Genomic DNA, 23236 nt, shown 5'->3' on the forward strand with positions numbered 1-23236 from the left:
TTCAATACGGTAGTAGTTAAAATTGAAATTGGGAAAAATAAATGAGAAAAAAAAACCAACAACTCAGAATTAGCGGTTAAAAATATTAATTGAGAGGAAAAGAAGAAAAATACTAAGAGAGAGACAGGTTAATCAAGAAATTTTGATGTTTTTATTTTTTTTTAATATTGCATCTAATAAATTAGATATTTTTATTCAATACATCAGACAGATCACAGCGTAATCTGATTAAGTATTTTAGGATATGGGTCACTCAAGTTTTAAATGGTCGAAATATAAATATATCGACGTAAAATGAAAAGGAAAAATGAAAAGGAGACAATACGGACACTTATATTAAGTAACGTTACTGGAATAGTTTCTCATCAAGCTTGTAATCTAATATGTTTTCATCTATAATCTTGCTTAAATTGTAAGTATTTGCAATACCTAGTACCTCACCAGGAAGAAAATTAACTAATTTATTTGCTACAAATACAAATTGTCTACAGCATACATCGAGAACAGTACGGTCAAAGTTGTAGGTTATACTAGATGTTCTTAAATTATATTGAGTCACACGGGGATGAAATTTGTGTTTATTTTTTATTATGTAAAGGATAAGGCTTTTTGAATACAGCTGTCTGACGGTTAAAACCTTGAAATCGGTAAAGAGATCGTTAGTTGGGTACAGTTTGGGTTTGGAAGATATAGCTTTGATTAAAAATTTCTGTGTGACAAACAATTTATTGAAATGGACATTTCTGGCTCCCCCCAGGCGATGATTCCGTACTGAAGGACTGATTGGCCATAAGCATAATACACCAATCGAGCAATATCTCTATCTTTCAGCAAGCCGATGTTGTAAAATTTATAAATTACGAATCTTAGCCTACGACATAAGTTATTGATGTGTGCATCCCACCTCAAGTGTTGGTCAAGGATAATACCTAGGAACTTTGTATTTTTTTCACTTTTTATGCTAGGGCAGTCACAGGTTCTATTGACGTTAAGCAAACAGGAATGAATTTTTAGGTCATTAAGATTTCCAGGGAGACCCGACTTATTAGGTGAGAAAGTTAAATAAATACTTTTCTTTGAGTTCAAAGTTAAGGTGTGTTCATCCAGATAGTTTTTTATTTTTCTCATACCATTTTCACAGATGACCTTCATGTCTTCCCAGGAATCAGCCGAAAAAACAAGTGTAGTATCATCTGCATAGGACAAAATTTCACAGTTTTTGACTCCCATTCTAAGCATATCATTGATGTAGATCAAAAATAGTATTGGTGATAATACTGTCCCCTGAGGCAACCCATAATTCGATAAATTAATAGTACTCGTTTTACCATCCAATGTCAGATACTGAGAGCGTTCTTTTAAATAATTAGTGGTTTTAAAAATAATTGACCAATAAATCTTGGTCAATGTTGTCAGAATACTCTGACAATATCTTAATGAAACCTTTAATATTTTTTGAAAATTATTAGAAATGAATTTTTGCAATTTTGTAAATTTCAATTAATATTTTCAACTATATTGAGGTTCCAGGGATTGATTATTCAATTAAAAACCGTAATTATAATCAATTACTAATGTATTGTTTATGATGTCACTATTATCTTTTCTGTTACTACTATGTACTATATTCTTATCTATTCGACAGGTTCATCTTCACAATCGATGTTGATTATTGTTGTTGTAGGTAGCTGGTGTTGATGGCTGATTCCTGGAAAAAAATGAAAATAATAAAAAAATCAGAAAGAAACTAATACAAAGCAGAAAATAGATGATCAATTTGTATTTTAAATACTGAAGGGTTATAATTGGATATGAAATCATAAACTTGTATTTTTTATTGATAGAAAGTGTAGAGAATCCGATTCTGAAGAAAACGTTAGATGGCAGTGATTGTGTTAAAGTGACTCAAATTTCAGAAATCCCGATCAAAAGAAGAAGAAAAAGTTAAACCATAGCACATCTGAATAAATTTTAGTCTTTCGATTTTGTAAGAGTTTTACAAGTTTTACACAATCATGCTAATCAACTTTCTCTCCAGAATGTAGTTAGCTAGAGTACCCAATAAAAAATTTGTTGGTTGGTGAAAGACAAGGTTATTAAAAACAAGATTATTCTGATTTGAGAGAACTAAAAATGATGAAGATCCCGAAAAATAGTAGGCTACAGATCAGAGATCGCCCGACTACACTGGAGATCACGACTGGTGCATTGAAAATATTAATCATATTGAGCTTTTATGGCTAATAACATCCACAAGGTTGCTTTAATAAAAAAAATATTAATCAATTGAGTTTTACATTTTTACCAATGTTTTACTAATGATATCACGTTTCTGTAATGTTGAAATCTGATCTTTTTATTAGATTTAGTCTTAGTAGAAACCAAGTGATAAGTGTTCTAGTTTGAGAAGTGTAACAAGATAACATAAATGATATTTTCCTACAGTTACCTTGAAAAGTGGCCATTCCTGCACTGATTACAGATCGCAAAGAATCACTTTCCCGCTCTAGTGCGCAAAGTATTACTTTGCGTACTCCAGATTTGCAACATGGCAACACAAAATATTTGGTGGGTTATATGGAGGATTAGTGCACGAAAACAAAAATAAAGTTGGTAACAATGACTGTGGTTAGATTTAGGTAAGAATCATTTCAATGGCTACCCTACATTTATGATAAAATCCCAATCTAGAAATCCAAAACAAGAATAATGTTCATCTAAATCATAATTAAATAATCATCATTTACGAATTCTTATCATTTAGTGATAAATAATAGTTCTTTTCTATTGATAATTATCATTTCAACTGCAAGCAATGAGAAAAGTAGCATATTATACATTATAAAATTCGAATTTTGAGGTTAAATGATTACCTTTACTTTGAGCATAGTTTTTACCTTTACTTTTGAGTTTACTTTGAGCATTTTTCTCGATAATTTGAGCAAAAGTCTAAATTTTTGTATCCTGTTTCAGTACATTTTAGCTGGATGAAACAAACTTAGGTACGATTCTTCCCACTAGGTCGCGCGCTTGTCGGTTCAGGCATCTTGCAGCCATCCCAATCAGCTGTTGGCGTGTATTTGAATGCAAATTTTTTGTTCTATCTATTTTTTTCTGATTCTTGAATGAATAAAAATGAGAACTTTGGCTGAGAATTTTCAGCTTCAATTGGATTATTAATTTTTAAATGAATTTAAACAGTTCAGTTGGAGCAGTCGAAGTAACAGGTTGTGTTTTTGTAGCTCCCTTATCTCAGTTCTTATCTTTCATTCATAACCGAAAGTAAAATGATTTGCAGTGAATGTAAATGTGAAGTGCCTGATCGCGATGTGTTATTGTGCTCTCGTTGTAGGATTGAGCATCATTTCGTGTGTCAAAATATAAAAGATTCAAATTTTCGAAAAATGTCGGCCGAAACAAAATCGAAATGGTGTTGTTCAAAGTGTAAATTAGTCAACACCGGTACATGCTCGTCAACGGTGGCTGGCTTATCAACCACTGATAAGCAATCTCAGTTGGATTCAGACGGTAAGAGTAGCAGTGCTTCACTTTCGCTATCACTGACTAAAGCTGACCTTGAAGCTATTGGTCGAATTGTCAGAGAAATGATTCAAGCGGAGCTATTGCCAATCAAGCAAGAGTTCAGTGCAATAAAAGAATCAATTGAATTCATTTCTAACGAGTTTGATAATTTTAAGAGTGAACTTTCTACTTTTAAAAATAAGGTTGAGGAACTCAAAAAGGAAAATACTACATTGAAATGTGACAATAATAAATTAAAATCACAATTGGACTCAATTCATGAATATACACGTAGGGACAATTTGATTATTACTGGAATTCCAGAAACAGCTAATGAGTCGGTTTACGAAATTTTCAACAGTGTATCAACTGCAATTAGTAGCCCACTAACATCAAAAGACTTAAGTACGGCACACAGACTTCCTACTAGAATTAAAGGCAAGAATAGCATCGAACCGATAGTTGTGAAATTTGTACGAAGGCAGGACGAAGAGACTTGGTTAGCTGATTTCAGAAAAATGTCATCCATGGACGAAACTAGTTACCGTATAGCGACAAAATCTATAAAAAAAATAAGTCCCTCCCTGATGGCAATGTATTGGCTCACCAAGACTTGCCTCCTCAAATCCTTGAACAACTCAAACAGGTACGAGAGGTCGCCTCTGAAAAGGGGTACAAGTTCCTGTGGTCGAGAGAGGGGAAGATATTTGTTCGCAAAGATACTATAACCAGGCGGCAATTGTGATACATCGCAAGGAGGACTTAAACTCTCTGTAGACTCAGGATCAGGACCCAATTAATTTCTTTTGTATATTTTTATGCCGTTTGAGAACTTTGAAAATCAAATTGTTTATGATAGGTAATTATGAAACATTAGTTGTAGAAGATATTAAATTATAAAATTGCTAACTTTTATGATGTAAATGTCATTCACATGAATATTAGGTCCATCAAGAAAAATTTCGATGAATTCATTTATTACATAAGCCATTGTAAAACTAAATTTGAAATTATAATATTATCTGAAACATGGATTAGTAATGACTCAGAATTTGTTTTCAATATAGAGGGGTACTCTGTTGTAAATAGAAATAATAGGTTCACGAGGAGTGATGGATTATGTATATTTGTAAGCAAGGATATTGATTTTCAAGAAGTTAATATAAAAAAAGATAACGTAAATTCAATTATAATTAAATTTAAATTAAAAAATTCATCATATGAGATGATCGCACTTTACAGGTCTCCTTCTTTAGAAGTAAATGCCTTCTTGCTAAGTTTGGATTCCTATTTGCAAAGTATTGGAAATGAGGTATCTGTCATTGTAACGGGTGATATAAATATAAATATAATGGACGAAAATAATCTAAATTACTTAACAAATGAGTACCTTAGTATTTTACAATTAAATGGCTTTAAATCTTACATCAATAAATATACTAGATCTTTCAATAATGCCAATGGGCAAGTTAACAGTTGTATTGACCACATGTTTTTTAAGGGTGAATCAAATAAGGAGTTGGACGTGCTAGGTGCAATCTTGCAATCAAGTATTACTGATCATTACAGTATTGTTTTCCATATCAGAGAGACATATCATGATGTTAAATCTAAGATAAATTTAAGTGATGCTGTAACTAAAATAAATTTTTGTAAGCTAAAATTATGCCTTGAAACTCAAAGTTGGGACGATGTTTGTGACAATGTGACAGAAGATATTGACACCTTGGTTGATAGGTTTACCAACAAAATTAATGAAAATATTAATAAATGCACTGAAGTTATTAAGTATTCTCATAAAAGAAAACCGTTGAAAAAATGGATTACTCCGGGTTTAATATCAGCCATTCGTAAAAGAGATAGGATGCATATCAAATTAGGCAAGCAGCCCTTCAATGCAAGCCTCAAACAAGATTACATAAATTATAGAAATGTATTGAACTCTTTAATAAGAAAATCAAAGAATGATTACTACAACAATAAATTTATTGAATATAGAAATAATTCCAAGACAAAATGGGAGTGCATTTCTGAATTGTTGGGAAAGGAGAAAGAATATCACGAACCTAAAATTGATCCTGGAATTTTGAATAAATATTTTGTAAATGTGGGAATTGAGCATGCTAAGAAATTGCTGGATTCTGTAAAGCATATTGAAATACCTCAATCATTAAATGCACCCCCAACAGATAGCATGTTCCTAAACCCAACTAGTATTAATGAAATTTTAGAAGTAATTGGTCAATTGAAGAATAACGCTTCTCCAGGTGTAGATAATATCAGTACACGTTGACGTTGTGTTAAATTAATGAGTAAATATATTGTTTGTCCACTGGAACATATAATTAATAGATGTTTTTCAGAGGGTTATTTTCCAAGGGCGTTCAAGTCTGCAAAAATAATTGCATTACACAAGTCAGGGAATAAATCGCAACCAGAAAATTATCGTCCCATTAGTATTTTAAATAGCTTCTCTGAAATTATCGAGAAGATTATTAAAAAAAGAGTTTTAAACTTCCTAAATAGTAATAATTTTTTTGAAAAAAATCAATTTGGTTTTCAACATGGGAAGTCTACAACTGATGCGATCATCCTCCTAACTAAATTGATAGATGAAAATTTCAATTCTAAACAAAAAACATTGGCTGTCTTTTTAGATTTGGCAAAGGCATTCCATACAATCCCTCACAGCATTTTATTGGAAAAATTAGAGAAATGTGGGATTAGGGGTATATGTAATGATCTTCTAGCTAGCTATCTTCAAGATAGAAGACAAACATCAAATTTGTGTGGAATATCAGTAACAGATCATTTATCTAGTTTTGGTTTACCACAGGATACAGTACTGTCCCCAGTATTATTTTTGATCTATTTGAACGATGCTCTAAAATTGCCTATACCAAATTGTACCCAGATTTCTTTTGCTGATGATGCAGCATTAGTATTTTCGAGTGAATCATGGCCACAGTGCTAATGATGGCCTAAAAATTATGAAAAATTGGATGGATGACCATATTTTAACAGTCAACTTAAAAAAGACAAAATATATTACTTTTTCTCCAACATTAGCGGGTCAACCTGATGATTCATTAAAATTAAAAATGCATACTGATTCACTCTGTTCAAATATCAGGATAAATTGTTTATGCCAACAAGTTGAGAAAGTCATGTCTATAAAATACTTGGGAATAATGGTGGATAGACATTTGAAATGGGATTCTCATATTAATTATTTGTGTTCTAAACTTAAATTTCTTATATACAACTTTTACAAAATTAATCAATTAAAAGACCTTGACATAAAGAGATCAATTTATTTCGCTTATGCCCACTCATTGTTTCAATATGCAATTGAGGCATGGGGTGGTGCATTTGATACTCATTTTAATAAAGTCTTCACATTGCAAAAGCATCTTATAAGGGCAGCACTGGGTAAAGCAAGGCGATACCCGAGTAGGAAAATTTTTGAAGAACTAAGGGTACCCACACTTAGGCAGTTATATGTGATAAAGATTGTTTCGCATTTAAATAAAAATATAAGTAATTTAGATATAAGGCATACACCATACAAAATACGACCAGCAGTATCAAACATTTTCAATATAAATTTTATTAAGTTAGTGGTGAGTAGACACCAATTCTCTTATTTTTGTAATATATTTTCGAAAAAAGCTCCAATTATTTCCATAAATACAAAAATTACTAAAAAACTTCTTAAAGAAATAAATATATGGGTTGAACAGAATATTTATTATAGACTACCTAAATTCTAATAGTTTCATAATTTCGTTACCAGCTCCATTTTGGTTATGTGTTGAATGAGGTTTCTTTTTTTTGTCATTGTACTACCTATTGGATTTTTGTTACTTTTAATTTCTTTATTTATATAATTTAATTTCCTGTATGAACTCACAGCCAGCGCACAAGTTTACTTTTATGACTGTGCCAAGTATGCGTAAAAATGTATTTCATCTCATTATTTGTATTGTACATTGGCAAATAAATATTCTTATTCTTATAATTAAGGTTGTTATTAATAACAGCATCACACACACAAACATGTGATGGATTTCAGCCTTCATTTTACCCATAATTACCTACTTTTCATATTCAATGGTAACTGTAGGAAAAATTTAATGTGAAATACATTATCTATTATATAAGTACATCTGCTGCACTCAAGAAGCCATTCCGCCCTTGCCTACGGCTTGTGTGTACGGTTTCTTTCGGTGCAGCAAACTGTCACTTCACGCACTAGTTGCACAAATAACTATTTTGCTGAAAAGACAAGTGCATGTGCACGGTACTAGAATTTCTGATCTGCAGCACTTCAAATTCTAGTCTCCCCACCCAATTTCCATTTCTTCCTAATATCAGGCAGTTATGGAAAAACCTTCTTTCTAATAACCTTGGGCGAAAGATGCTTATTCAGGAAACAGCTCAATACAGAGTGAGTAAAAGGTTTGGAAACGGCTTGATACTTTTCATAGAGGTAATTTCATGGTAGGTGACGTGGGGGATCGTGCTAAAAGTTTCCACTGAATCATGACATTAAAAATTTGGTCCGCCATCTTGGATCAGTCATATTGAATCCTAGCTCAAATTTTTCGAATGGGAAGATGGTCGTGTAATACATTTTTCCAATGCAGATTTTCTAGAGAAATTGATTGTGAGATGGATGCTTACATTTTGTCCAACTTCGATTGTGCTTGTGCAAGCCATGTAGCCGCTTTCAATTGGACCTGCTTTGATTCTGATTTTGGCCAGCACCGTTTTGTAGCAGCTGTAACAAAAAAATCATTAGAACACCAATCTCTCACACATTACTCAATACAATGCGAGAGAAAAGTACAAATAACAATGTATAAAGAACAAACAATGTATGAACAAAACTACTTGTTCTAAGTGGAATCGGCTAGGAAGATAAGATGAGAAAAAATACCTCATGGATAATGATTTATCATGTAGGGTTATATGCAGATTGTAATGAAACATGAACAGGAAAGGGTTCAGAAAACCCGATAAAAAGTCGGGGTGAAAAAATAATTTAAAAGGAAAAAGCGAATCTAATGAACATGTTGTAAGAAAATTGTAGTATTAATGAATTTCCGATGAAAATATTCAATAATCAGTAATGAAATCATGATTGTCTTCTATTATGTAGGATTAAGAGTGTCCTAGACAATGGAGTCTTTAGTAGACCTTATCTTGATATCCAAGAAACTCGAAATAGAAATAAATTTATTTGGATAAAAGTAATTTATCTCTAGTTCTCCATATAGTATTTATTTATTGGAAATTGAAAGATGGTCTTGTTGTGCATGATACCACCTAACTTCCTTCCGCCCTAACTTTGCCCTCCGAGGTTGAAATGAAGGCAACGATTCTATTCTATTCCAATATAGAATTCCAGTATGAAGTGAATAGTGATTACCTCAAATCAATAGGACAAACCCTTTCAAAGCTATATGAAGTATTAATCAAAGACAAATCAATTAATATTTCCGATACGAATTAATGATCAGCATAATAATGACCACCTCCCTTGTTGAAAAAAATCAACTTAGAGATTCAATATTCCAGATCCTGGATGGAATGATTACTTTATTCATTCATTAGGATAGAATGACTTCTTTATTTCAATGACGTGGCGAAGTTTGGACAGTAATGTCCACTCTACCACTTAACCACGATCTTTGTGGATGTAATATTTAAAGACAAATTGAATTTTTTGAGTCAGTGAAGTCGAATTTTCTATTCAAGTGGTATTTTGTCTCCCTGATATTGATATTGCCAAATTAGCGTAGTTTATAAAATATAAAGCAAGCGACAGTAAACTGCAAAAGGAGAAATTAGCTGGAATCTTACCAATCATAACTTTGGCTATTAGCAGATTCTTGAATGGTTTCTTCTCTAGGCCTATTTTATGATCCTTCCGTTGCACTCCCTTCCAAGAAAAGTTAACGGCTACGTCGAGCGTCACCAGCTTCCCCATTATGCTTGTGATTGTGCGCCCTTCTGAGGTTTTGTCGGCGCATGACGCGACATATGTCACCTTTGAACAAATGAAAAAACAAAATACTTAAGTTGAATAATAAAATGAATTAAAGAATAATATTCTCAAAGGGATCACGTATGTCTGTTGAAAATTCGACTGAGTCATTGTCAATATTGTAGAACCGTTTCATAATGAAATAAAAAGACACATTTATGTTGTCAAATTCTACACAGTTTTATTCTGTACAGGACCATGGTTTCGTCACCACATAGGTCACATTTTTAAGTTGACTGAAAAATATGACCAGTGTGGTCACGAATCCATGGTCCTGTACAGAATAAAACTGTGTAGAATTAGACAAAACATATGTGTGTTTTTATTTCATTATGTCTGTTGAATTCATAATGTGATCTGGGATTTTTTTACAATTTCCAAAAACATCACAAATTGAACTGAAATTAGAAAACAGATTATGTATGCAAATAATTTTTGAGTTTGTTCTAAGTGCTAGGTTATATTTCAATTAGTGGAATTTATAGGTAGGTACACGGTTGAAAATCGTAGTGTTTCTGGCCTAAAAAGCTTCTTATAAAATTAAATTATCACTCTCAATTTGTTTCCTTTTAAGACTCTTTATAAATTTCTGTCGATTTTCTAAGCAGTTCACACAGAATGTGAATTTTTTTGTTAGGACTACTCTTGAATAGAAATAAAAATGAAAATCTAAGTACCCTTTTTTTTAAATTCTTTACTCACAAAATATTTCGGCTATGATGCCAGCATTATCAAGTGATTGAAAACTAATAATCAAAATTATTTTAAATGAATACTATTGCAGTATTTATAAGAAGCTTATACTATATAGCTTCTTATAGCTTGCATCTTATTCTTGATCTTATGTGCATTTATATGTACATTTATAATAAATAATTATTCATTCACTTATTAGGTTAGCAAAAACAATACAACAAAAAGAATAAACGTTTATTATCGTAATAAAAGTGGAAAACTGAATGTTAAGAGTTTCATATCAAAATTCACAGTCCTTGTTTATAAAATCAATGTACAAACATATGATCAAAAATAATAAGCTTGCAATAGTATTTATTTAATGTCATTCTATTTATTTTTCAATCACTTGATAATGGCATCGTAGCTGAAACAAGTTGTGAGTTAACAATTTGAAAAAAATGTATTTGGATTTCTATATTTATTTCTGTGGTTTCTTGATGTTTTGTGACAATTCCTACATAATAGCATGCTTACAAATCGACAACACATGTGTGTTACGGTATCTGATGGAGTTCAATGAAACATGCATGTCTTTTGCATGCCCCGTGTCTGCACCATGCGAAATCTCAAAACCATAATGTTGAAAGAATGATAAGCAAGGGAGCCCATACTTCGATAAGAACATGGAAATGTATAGCACAATTATTTCATAATACCATATTTATTTTTATAAATGACTACTACTACAGAACAGTTGGGTCAAAATTTCTTGGCACCTGACTGCTGACTGTAGTTAATTAACTTCATTGAAAACAATGCGTGCTGCTCTACTCCAATGTCTCTATATTTTGATTGAATAATGTTTTCAGAAAAGCGCTACCCTCCTCGCCGAGGCAACCTGATTCTTGCCAAGATTATTAATAACGTTGTGTTCTTGCTAGGTGTGAATAAATTTTCGTCCAACTATTCTACTACTACTACTACTTCTGTACTTATAATAGAAATCCTATTATATTAAGCGAGCAATTTCTGTATATATTTATATATTTGGTTATGAAACATCTATTCTTACAGTAAGACAAATTTTTATAAAAGTTCTTCTCATTCACATGTACAAACATCAAAACTCAATCTTTTCAGTAGTCTCACACTCTTATAACACCCGTTACAATGAAATAGACTAAATAATAATATGTGTGATTGACAAGGCACTGGTGACTCAGCTGCACGCCAAAACGACTCTGTACTGAACTCTGTCTCTGTGAAGTGTGCGTAACATGCCTTAAGTAAAACGTTTGAGTTCAATGTATTGGTTTGACTTTAAAGTAAAAAATAAAATCAGTAATAATGTTCAAATAATCGTAATACTTTATTTCTTCACCGATATAACCTTCAACAGGTTATGGGCCCAGGATGGATCTTTCGTGTGCAAGTAAAAAAATTTTTTTAACCTAAATACTCTCGTGCAAGACAACAATGGAAGTTCGGAGATTCAACTCTAAAATAGTAATACCGGTGAAGTGATTGAACTCTAGTAAAAACATTAAAAGTAAAAGTAAAATACCCAAAAGTAAAATCAGGTAAGGCAATCGAGTTCAAAGTAAAAATGGCTGGTTCCAGTGATTCGGACTTGGGTATGGTTGGAAAGCTATCCAACGATGAAGACTTTCAAATGTGGAAATTTAAAATAAAAATTTTGTTCGACTCTCAAGGACTTAGTGATATTGTTAATGGAAAAGAATTAAAACCAAACGACCCTAGTAAAGAAAAAGAACTTTCTATTTTCAATTTGAAGAACGCTAAAGCCAAGAAAATAATAATAACTACAATTGACTCAAAACCTTTGAATCACATTTTGAACTGTGAAACTTCATGTGAAATGTTTAAAAAACTGTGTCAAATCTACGAACGTGATGAAAAACAACAGAAATTTTCTCTAATGCAGGACTTTTTCAATTTTACACTAGAGGCTAATGAAGACATTGCTAGTTTCATCAGCCGTCTGGAAAATTTGACCCATAAATTGAAATCTGTTGGACACGAAATCGATGACGAGATGGTTATTGGCAAAATATTCAGCTCCCTGCCCAGGAAATACACCCACTTTCAAACTTCGTGGGAAGCAACCGCAATTTGTGACAGAAATCTCACAAACCTAACCTCCCGGTTGGTGAATGAAGAACGCAGACTATCTACTGATAAAGGTGATTCTGTGCAACCAGTGGTATTCAAAACATCGGAAATCCAGTGCTACAGATGCAAAAATTATGGACATATTTCCCGTGAATGCAGAAATAAAATGAAACAGAAAAGTGGTCTATTCTGTAGTATTTGCAAGAAGAATAATCATGAAGACAAAGACTGTTACTTTCGTAAAAAACAGAATGATAAGAAGAAGAACCAAGTATCCTTTTTAACTACTAATTCTAATGTAAAATACTATGACACTTTCGTAATTGACTCAGGGTCTACTTCACATATGGTAAAATCTAAATCACTATTTGATAGTTCCATTCCAATTAGTTGTAAAGTAGGAGTAGCCAAGGAAAATGAATCAATGTTTGCTCTTGAGGTAGGAAACATCAAATCAGACAAATGCAACTTAAATAATGTTTTATATGTTCCAGAACTTTCTAAAAATTTGTTATCTGTAAGTGCTATCACTGAGAACGATGGTAAGGTCTTATTTAGTGGAAATAGGGTTGAGGTGTTGAAAGACAATGAAGTCATTATGGAAGGCATAAAAAATTCGAATGGTTTGTTTGAAGTTGACTTGAAAATGCATAATTCAAATTCAGTCCATCATGTAATGACTAGCACTATTTCACCCAAGTCTAATGAGTCTAATGAAGTAGAATTATGGCATAGGAAGCTAGGCCACCTTGGTGTAGATAACATGAAAAAGCTCATAAATCTTAGTGAGGGAATGAATATTAAAACTAAAATTGATGACTTTTCAAAAAACCCATGTGAAATATGCTTGTCTGCTCGCCAAACAAGGCAACCTTTTAAAACAGTCAGGGAAAGGGCAACAAGACCCCTTGAAATAGTACATACTGATGTTTGTGGGCCTATTACCCCGGTAAGTTGGGACAATAAAAGATACATGGTTACTTTTCTAGATGATTTCACACATTTTGTCATGGTATTTCTTATTCAAAATAAAAGTGAGGTATTTGATATAATGAAACAATTTGTAGCTGAAGTAGAGGCAAAATGGCATTCTAAAATTTCAAAATTTCGGTGTGATAATGGTGGGGAATATTCTAGTAATAAAATCAAGGATTGGTGTCAAAATAGAGGGATTTTCATGGATTTCACCATTCCATACACTCCAGAATTAAATGGAAAGGCAGAAAGAATCAATAGGACATTGCTAGAAAAGGTTAGGGCACTTTTGTTTGATTCAGGATTGAAAAAGGAAATGTGGGGTGAGGCTGTAAGGACAGCAGCTTATATTGTTAATAGAAGCCCAACATGTACTCTTGATTGTACTCCAGCTGAAAAGTGGTACGGTAAAAAACCAGATCTATCAAGACTACAGATTTTTGGAAGTATAGCATACAGTCATGTTGCAGGTAATCTTAAGAAACTTGACAGTAGAACCAAGAAGCTAACGTTTGTAGGATATTTGCAAAATGGTTATCGGTTGTGGGATGCTGATAAGAGGAAAATAATTGTTTCTAGGGATGTAATTTTTTCAAATGTTGAGCAATCTAACCAAGGTGAAAAGTATTCTGACCCCAAAGTATTCAAGATAAATCAAGGCTTTGACATTGAGGGAATCGCAAAAGGTAATGATCCAAACAATGTATTTGAAGAAATTGAAAATGATGGAGTACAAGAAACTGAAATAAATGAAGTTGAAGAAATTGAAAATAATGAAGTAGAAGAAACTGATACAAGTGAAGCTGAGGGTATTGAGATTGAAACAAATGATATTGAAGATGGAATCAATGAAGTAGAAGTAAATGAAGAAAGTGGAGAAGAAATGATGGATGAAAGTAATGAAATAAGAGGGAGAGAGAAAAGAGTGATTAAAAAACCAGTGTGGTTGAAAGACTATGAAACCAGTTATCTTAGTCTACAAGTAGATGAGCCTCTTACATTTTCTGAAGCTATGAAATCAAACAATTCTGTAAAGTGGTTGGAGGCAGTAAAAACTGAACTAAATGCTTTGAAAGAGAATAATACTTGGACAGAGGTAGATACTGTACCAGAAAACAAAGAAATTATTGATAGCAAATGGGTATTTAAAATTAAAAATGATGAGAAGGGTAACATTCAGTACAAGGCTAGATTAGTTGCTAGGGGGTTTCAACAAAAGGATAGCATAGATTTAAATGACATTTATGCCCCTGTGGCCAAATTGCCAACTTTTCGGATTTTCATGAGTGTTGCAAATAAATTAGGGTTTCCTGTATATCAGATGGATGTAAAAAATGCTTTCCTTAATGGTGATATCAAAGAAGACGTTTATATGTCATTACCAGAGGGAGTAGAAGGATTTAGGAATAAGGTTTGTAAACTTAAGAAGTCAATTTATGGTCTGAAGAAATCTCCAAAAGATTGGAATTCTAAATTTGATTCTGTAATGAAAATGAACAATTTTACTAGGTCTAAAAATGATTATTGCTTGTATTCTAAAATTGTGGAGGGTAAAAAGGTATTTCTATTATTGTATGTAGATGACATACTTATTTTTGGTTCAGATGAGAATGATGTTTCAAGATTGAAATCAGTCTTACAAGAAAATTTCAAGATGAAAGACTTGGGCTTAGTTTCTAATTTCTTGGGAATTAATGTCAAACAATATATTGAGAAGGGGGTAACTGTTATTAGTCAGAAGGAGTATCTCAAACATGTATTGGAAAAGTTCAACATGCAGGATTGTAAGCCAATGGACACTCCCATGGATAAAAATTTCAACTTTGAATTATTGACTAGAGATAAGTCAGAGTCTGTAGAAATAGAAAAGAAATGTCGTAGACTAATTGGTTGTCTTATGTATGTTGTTGTAGGATCTAGACCTGATTTGTGTTGTACTGTATCTTTCTTGAGTCGATTCCAAAGTTGTGCCAGTGAAATGTTGTATAAAAATTTAAAACGTGTATTGAGATATGTAAAATGTACTTTAGATTTAGAGCTATTATATAAGAGAGAATTGAATGATGATATGATTGTAGGCTATGTAGATGCAAACTGGGGTGGTGATTTAGAGAGAAGATCAACCTCAGGTTATTGCTTCAAGGTTTTTCATAATATTTTTCTGAGTTTAGTGTCTTGCATCAGACTTAAGGTAAATTTTGCTCCTCATTCAATTCATAATTATTTATTAGAATTTCAATTAAGGTATCATTCCTATAATAGCTCTACAGTTTTTTTTTCTAATTGAAATCCAACATCGTCGGGGTTTGTGCTTTGTTTCTCATTTCGAGTTTTCCCTGTCCTCCTCTCAATATCTTAGGATACGTCAACATCCTTTTCCAATATAAATTATTAATGAATTTATATGTAATTTAATAATAAAATTTTATTCTCGTCAGGCTGACTGATGGGGGCTCATCCTTGCTCACAGACCTTAGGTCCATGCAGGGATTAATTCCTTTAAGTACGGCCTGTCAGCTTGCACTATTAGAGGAATAATAAACATTAATGGTAGAATAGAAAGTTTTTATGTTATTATGCTTTATTATTATTATGCTTTGTAAGTAACATTATTGTATTGTAAACATTTTTCTGATAGTGTGGGTGACAGAATTTATTTATATTTGTTGTATTGTTTTTTGGATGAAGAATAAAAGAATTTGATTTGATTTGATTTGATTTATTTATTGGTTATCTATATGGTTATTTTCTATGTCCGGCTCTAACGATTTTCACGAAATTTGTAACATAGTAGGTTGATAAAAAAATCGATTGCACTAGGTCTCATCCCTGGGAAAACTCGATGAAGGACATTAAAAAGATAATTATTCATCCTTGAAAAAACAGCTGAGACTTTCGTCGTCTGTGGATAATAAAAGTGATTGAGCAAGTGCGTCTGTGGAAAATCAAAATATCTCATCCCCGAAAATTCATAAACTGACATACAGCCAGCTGTAAAATAAAAACACGATTAAAAAGATAAAGAAACCTTAAGAGTTTGATAGGTGAAATTATTCATAATTGATCAAAAATAATAATCATATTTTAAATTAAAAGCATATTTTCGCGATGTTTCCTAATTCATCAACAAAGTTATTTTTTCTTTTAATACTTGAAACTTGAATAAACCTTTTTTTAGTAAATGCACTCAGCTGCTGGGTGGCTCTTAATCAATTAGAAATTTCAATCAGCTTGATCAAATATCTGATTTGTTGACATGACATGGTATATCATTCAAAATTAAAGTATATATTAGAATTTTCAAAGTTGATCAATATTTTACAGTTTTAAGTGATTAGTGAGTGTTATTTTGCTATTGAATTTGTTTTTTAGACAATCTAAACTAAAACTTTTATGTTCTCAAATGTTTGGACTGGGAATTGGACTTTAATTCAAGTGCATGAAACATAATCTACTTTTTGTACTATTTATAGTGTATAGATCAAAATTCGAAAAATAAACCGTTTTGCGCTTTTAGTCCTTCCCCAATCATTCTAAAGAATTTTTGTGTTCTGTTTATCAATAAATAAATAACGAGCGAAGCTCGGTGCCCCGATATTATATTTTTAAATGAACTGAAGAATGTAAAATTGTAAACTCACACATCTGATTAGGAAACTCCTTTCCATGAGTTTTCGTTCAATTTTCTGCAAACTCTCCATAGTTGAAGCAGGAAAATCCTCAATTATTCCCTCTGGGGGGTAGTGCAGGCTTGGCATATTCACATCTGCACGGCTTTCCTGCGCAGTTCTTAGAACTTCAACAGATTTCACAAGCTCGTTTTGCGTTTCCCTCAAGTAGAACAAGTTGGTATTCATTTTTTTTATTTCTCCTGCAAAAAGTAACAGAAGTTATTGAATCAATTCGTTCCCTACACAAACACAATATGAACTTTAAAAAAAGTTTGTAATGACATGCAATTTATTAAACAATAATTTTGTGACTTAATATGAATACTTATCAATTGTTTCCTTGGAAATTGCAAAATATCTTGAAAATTTGCGATTCAAATTGAGTTTTACATGTGGAATTGCTGGTTATACAGAGCGAACAGCAGCATGAGCTGTTGAAGCTGTAAGAAGTTGCGCAACAGCGTGATCATATTTATGTAATCACACAAATCTTGTTCAGTATCATTTTTCTGATTAACAATTAATGTACCATTGAGAACATCATTTTGAATGTATAGCCTATACTTGACTTTAATTTGATATGTTTGCTCTGTAACTATAGACTATTATTTCTTTCATTGGCAACTGAACCAATACATTTTAATGTAGGTATGATACTAAAATTCAATCAATTGTTTTTTTAAATTCGTGAACATTTGACATTTTAATTTGAAAAATGCTTAGAAACATCGATACTTAATATAAATTATCAAGCAGTCTGTACGGAGAAAAGTTCATAAACTAATTAACATTGAGAGCTCAACTCAATTGACATAAGAAATTTTGTCAGCCATCTATTATCCAAGGTCCATGTTTTAATGGGAAGGTGGACATGTGGTATATGATTTATATCGAGAATTCAAAGACAATTTGATTGCTGAGAATTGCACAATGCTATATCTCAAACCCCTACAAAGATAACATGATATAGACTATACATACATTTTTTTCAAGAGACACAGATAATTATGAATAGTTTTATTACTCAAAAAGGGTTTGACTGATTGATTTGCAGTCGTCACCATTCATTCTGTCATGCAATTTTGTACTGGAATCATGTATTCCCTTCCCCACCTTTCCCCATTAGAAAAATATATGTGAATTTTTGGATATTCAAGATGGGGGACTTATTATTTTTAAAATTTTTGTTGTAATAACCTTGGGTATGTGATACATGATAACATAATTTCAATGTCATAATGAATATTCACTTCGAGGTATCAACTGATTGATAAGTTTTTTCCAAATCACCTTTGTACTGTATAAGAAATATTAAGTTCCGTTTCACACACCACAATTATTTGAGGTCTGGCTTTCGCTGTCTTTAAAAATTATATTAGATTGAACAGAACTTTTCAAACAACATCATATGTTTGCCAAACTTCATTCAATCAAGTAAAATTCATAGGACCGGTAGAAAACCGGACGTCCAAAACTCGTGGTGTGTGGAACGGGATTCAATTAAACATAATTAATTTGAAATTAAAAAGTACATGTTGAATTATTAAAATTAAGTTGGCGTCTACTTACTTGATAAAGTGCACATTGTATGTGCCAGCTGTTCGAATCCCACCTCACTTCCATCAAAGGGACAGGAATGTTTTTTGTTCTTGCCCACTCGGCAACACCCTTTAGATTCCTCAAACACCTTTTCGCACCGCTTCTTTTTGAGGAGTGGTTCCAGAACTGGTGGACTATGGGAACTGGAGGAACTTTTTTGAGAAATAGGAGAACTCGAACTTGGGGATGAGCGGACTCTTCGAAGTGGAGATTCTTGCATAAATGAAACTGATACCTCCTCCTCCTCCTCCTCCTCCTCATCCTCATCCTCAGCTTCCTCGACATTATTCACCATATTTTCAAATCTACGATTCTTCACCGCCTTCCTCTTTCCTCGCCCTCTTTCCTCATTTTCTGAGGACGTTAGTGAGGATTTCCCTGATAAAAAACGTAAGACATCCGTCATACCCCGTTGATAGTATTCGCTGTTAGTATCATCAGAAACATAATCGGGCACTTCACTTTCACATGAACTAGAAGTGGGGGAAGAATGAGGTAGGAGAGGATGAACTTCACTCAAAAGGTTTGAATGAAGCTCTTCAGGGTCTATTTGTGGGATTACAATAGAGGAGGGAGATTTTACCAATCCCTGAGGAGATGAGTTATCATCAGAGCTGCTATCAGACAGCCAAGATGTTGGCTGTTTTTGAGAATTACATCTCCTCCATTTTGTTGTTCTGGACAACCTATGGTAGCCCAAACCAAATGACTCCTTCGACATTTTCAAGCTGACGTAACTGTAAATTAAGAATTGCTATCAAAAAATAAAATTACTTACAACACTACAGGACAATATTTATACACACAGTGTTAATTAGGCACAGGCGGCTATTTCGAAAAAGCTAAATGACAACAGGGGTCCAATTTCACAACGTAACAAGTCTTGTTACTAACTTTCCATGTGAGGAATCACGCCCTGACTTATGGGCACCTTTTTTCTTCCCAAAAAATGAGTTAAAAATTAGTTTAAAAAGATGTTCTTAGCCAATAGCTCAATACTTGAAATAATAATCGAGTTCCAATAAGAAATAGTTATTTGTGCAACTAGTGCGCAAAGTGACAGTTTGCTGCATCGAAAGAAACGTTTACGCCCGAGCCGTAGGCGAGGGGCTGAATGGTTTCTTGAGTGCAGCAAACGAACTTTGCGCACGTATTTCACATTAAATTTTTCCTACAGTTACCATTGAATATGAAAAGTGGGTAATTATGGGTAAAATTTCCTGTATAATGTAGTAGTGTTTGAATGGCGGGGGGCAGCTGTGTGGTGTGTGCTGTGGTGGCACTGTGCTGTCGTTGTCCTTGGTTATAATATCTACTTAATAATATGCACCTCTGCTCACTATAGCAGCCACAGCAGTCACTGTTACCAACTTAATTTTGATTTTGCTGCACTGGTGCTCCATATAACCTACTAACTATTTTGCGTTGTCATGCTGCAAATCTGGAGTACGCAAAGTACTCACTTTGCGCACTAGTGCGGAAAAGTGATTCTTTGCAGCCTGCAATCAGTGCACAAATGGTCACTTTTCAGGGTATCTGTAGGAAAACACTATTTCAGCTGTGTTCTGTCTAGTTTTTTTAAAATTGGATTCCTTCTAGTCGTGACCCTATTTTTTTCTGATGTTAGTCGTGACCCTGGGTCCCAGGGACCCACTTCTTTCATATCTCAAAATTTTTCAAGGTATAATGTTATTCTATGATTCTATAATATGTCCAAGGGTTATTGATGAACGCAACGAGCACTTATGTAAAGCAGAAATAGATCTTCATTATAATTATAAAAATAAATTTATATAACCTTGCATTTTTAGGGTATTGAAAAGTAACGTTTGGTTATTTTATATAAAGTGATCAAAAAATTATAGTGATGAATACTATGATGGATCTTACAAGCAACACTACTAGAAAGATAGGAAAAAATTTTAAGGTCATAGTTCACTCTTAGGGTAGTTTTTACTCCACCCTCAATTTCATGTTGCACAATCTTTGCAAAATTTATGAAATTATAGTGATGAATACTATTATAAATCCTAAAACCTACATGAAACACTACTAGAGACTTGAAGTATATATAAGATCATATGAAGTTCACTTTTAGGGGAGGTTTAGTATCCCTGGGTTCACATGAAGTTCATCGGTTTCATTATCATTCTACTCAGGGTCAGTACGGTACTCTTATCTTGAACTATGAATTTATTTTTATCATCATAATGTCATTGGAATAGAGATCTAGGAGTCAATTTGTACATTCTTCGAAGTGTCTGTTCAAAATGTAAATATTGACTGCTTGAATCGAATCACGATTGCATAAAAATGTGCATTTGGAAAAAATGAAAAAAGTTAAGTTAGTCGTGACCCTTGGGTCCCAGGGACCCAAAAGCGTCATTCCACGAAAACAACAAGTCACAGAGCATTAACACTCTACATCAAGTTTAAGTGTCCACTGACATGAATTTACATGGGTCACAATAGACAGTAAAGCAAACGGAAGCAAAATTAAAACTAAAATAAAAATTGCCTGGGTCCCTGGGACCCAGGGTCACGACTAGAAGGTGAATGCCTGAGGGTGGAAAATTTTGATATGTTCACCTCCTTACTACCCTCAACAAAACTGCGGGGTCAAAAGTTGTCTTCCAAACTTTTCCCTCTATAACCCTTCCTTGACTGGACTATATATTTTATATAGCCCTACCCAAAAAAAATATGTTCTAAAATTAGTTTTAAAAAAATGTTTTCAATCAATAAATCAATACTTGAAATAATAATTGAAATCCAATAAGAAAACACCATTTCAGCTGTGTTACATATAAAGCGTTAGTCACATTATTGCAAAAGTGAGTTATAGCTGATAGACTAGTGAATCCATCCGTTACCGTACGTTACATATGAGATCACCGGTCAGGGCGCCATATGGATTAATTCCGGAATTTGAGGAAGTGGGAGAAGAGAAGGAGCAATCATCATCTTCAGGACAGGTCCAGGAGTCCCCTACAATGGAACAACCAGCAGAGCAATCTACATCAAAGGTAATCAGCAATGAATTTTCAAAGGATTATGAACTTTTAAAGCAGTTAAACTGTCGGTCCCGGCTGAAGTATGACAGTCGTAAGGCCCATTGACGGCTTAAATTATATATTCAGGCGGTGGAACATTCCCGAAAGGGAACTCCCCACCAACAAAAGCCATACGAATTTATTTTTATTTATTTTTAAAGCAGATAAAGCACAAACTTAATCTATGGGCGGAAGCGGAATATGAAAAAAGAAAAGTTCTGAGAGCTGATTTCGACAGATTTATTTCAATAACTAATAAATTGTCGGAAACAATCGTCAAATTAGAAACAAGGTCAGTAACAATTTTACAGCTAGCGGCAGGGCTCGGAAACACCAATAAGGGTATTCAAGAGTCCCTTAAAAATATAAATAAGGCGGTAGACAATATAAAACAAAGTGAAAGTAGTGAAAGTAGGCCTACATTAAGCTATGCTGATATAGTGCAGTTGCCAGGAAAATCGAAGGAAAATAAAGTTGCAGGGAACAATGTTAGGAAACTACAACCACAGGAGCATATAGTTATGTTGCAGCCAGTCAAACCAGTCCTGAACGAAGTGGAAAACAGTAGAATTATTAAAAATGTATTGCGGGAGAATATCAAAAACAAAGACGATATTAGAGTTAAAAAGACCGTGAATGTAAGAGGAGGTGGCCTCATGATTTTTCTGAATTCGGAAGAGGACAAGAAGAAAATAAGGCGTTGAAGACTGGAAATATGAAAAATTTGAAAATAGTTGAACCACAGAATAGGAAGCCACGTTTAATAATTCATGATGACCCTAGTGATTTAAGCAAAGAGGAACTAGCCGAGAGTATTTTCAACAAAAACTTTGCTAGCTCTGAACTAGGAAAAGACGCATTTTTAAACGGATGTAAGCCTCTCTACAAGGTTGGACCAAAGAACAAGGAAGTAGTTCATTGGATCATTGAATGTGAGCCCGAGATAAGAAGAATTCTAATAAATAGGAAACGAGTCTTTGTCGACATGACTTCTTGCAGGTTAAATGACTTTATTTCGGTTCAATGGTGCTTCAAGTGCCAGTGCTTTGGTCACGTTTCAAAGTATTGCAAAAAAGAAAGTGAAGTCTGCGGTCACTGTGCTGAAGATCATAGCACTAAAGATTGTCCAAATACCGCCAAGGAAGCAATATGTAGCAATTGTAAGAAGAACAAAAAGCCATCAAATCATAAAGTTCACGATCCACAATGTCCTAGCCACCAGAAATCATTGCAGCAATTGAAAAGACTAATTATGGGATTGTTTAAAAATAGATATTGTTCTCAAAAAATAATGAATCAGGCTGGAAATATTGTGTTGGATATTAATGAAATTTTAGGTAATTTGAATGATACAAATAGAGTTCAACAAAGATCAAAAAGTAGGACATCACTCGTATTTAATTTTGGAGGTTACACTGACCTGAATATTTCCTTCGCCAGCGTAAAAAACGAAAAAGTAAATATTTCCAAGGGCATTATTGCTACCGTAGTAAATAGGAAATGTATGAGCATTGATTACTTCAATAGTTCAACTACTATATTTTCACAAACAA

At 33.2% G+C, this 23236-nt stretch overlaps 1 protein-coding gene across 1 annotated transcript; it reads right to left on the reverse strand.

Annotated features, from left to right (window-relative positions):
• Positions 1–1558: 1558 nt before the first annotated feature.
• LOC111057098 lies at positions 1559–19057 on the reverse strand. Its single transcript, XM_039425972.1, has 5 exons — positions 18601–19057; positions 17002–17231; positions 9391–9577; positions 8209–8305; positions 1559–1708 (listed from the first exon to the last, which is right to left on the reverse strand). The coding sequence occupies exons 1-5, from the start codon at positions 19034–19036 to the stop codon at positions 1654–1656; spliced, it is 1005 nt and encodes a 334-aa protein (XP_039281906.1). The 5' UTR covers positions 19037–19057; the 3' UTR covers positions 1559–1653.
• Between the last annotated feature and the right edge of the window lie 4179 nt (positions 19058–23236).

This window comes from Nilaparvata lugens, chromosome 4, assembly GCF_014356525.2.
Source record: "Nilaparvata lugens isolate BPH chromosome 4, ASM1435652v1, whole genome shotgun sequence".
Lineage (NCBI taxonomy): Eukaryota > Metazoa > Arthropoda > Insecta > Hemiptera > Delphacidae > Nilaparvata > Nilaparvata lugens.

Coding starts and splice junctions, on each gene's coding strand:
- LOC111057098 (XM_039425972.1), bottom strand. CDS start 19,036: ATGACGGATGTCTTACGTTTTTTATCAGGGAAATCCTCACTAACGTCC. Junction 9,578..17,001: donor GGAGTTTCCTAATCAGATGT/GTGAGTTTACAA, acceptor ATTTGTTCAAAG/GTGACATATGTCGCGTCATG. Junction 1,709..8,208: donor CAATCGAAGTTGGACAAAAT/GTAAGCATCCAT, acceptor ATTTTTTTCCAG/GAATCAGCCATCAACACCAG.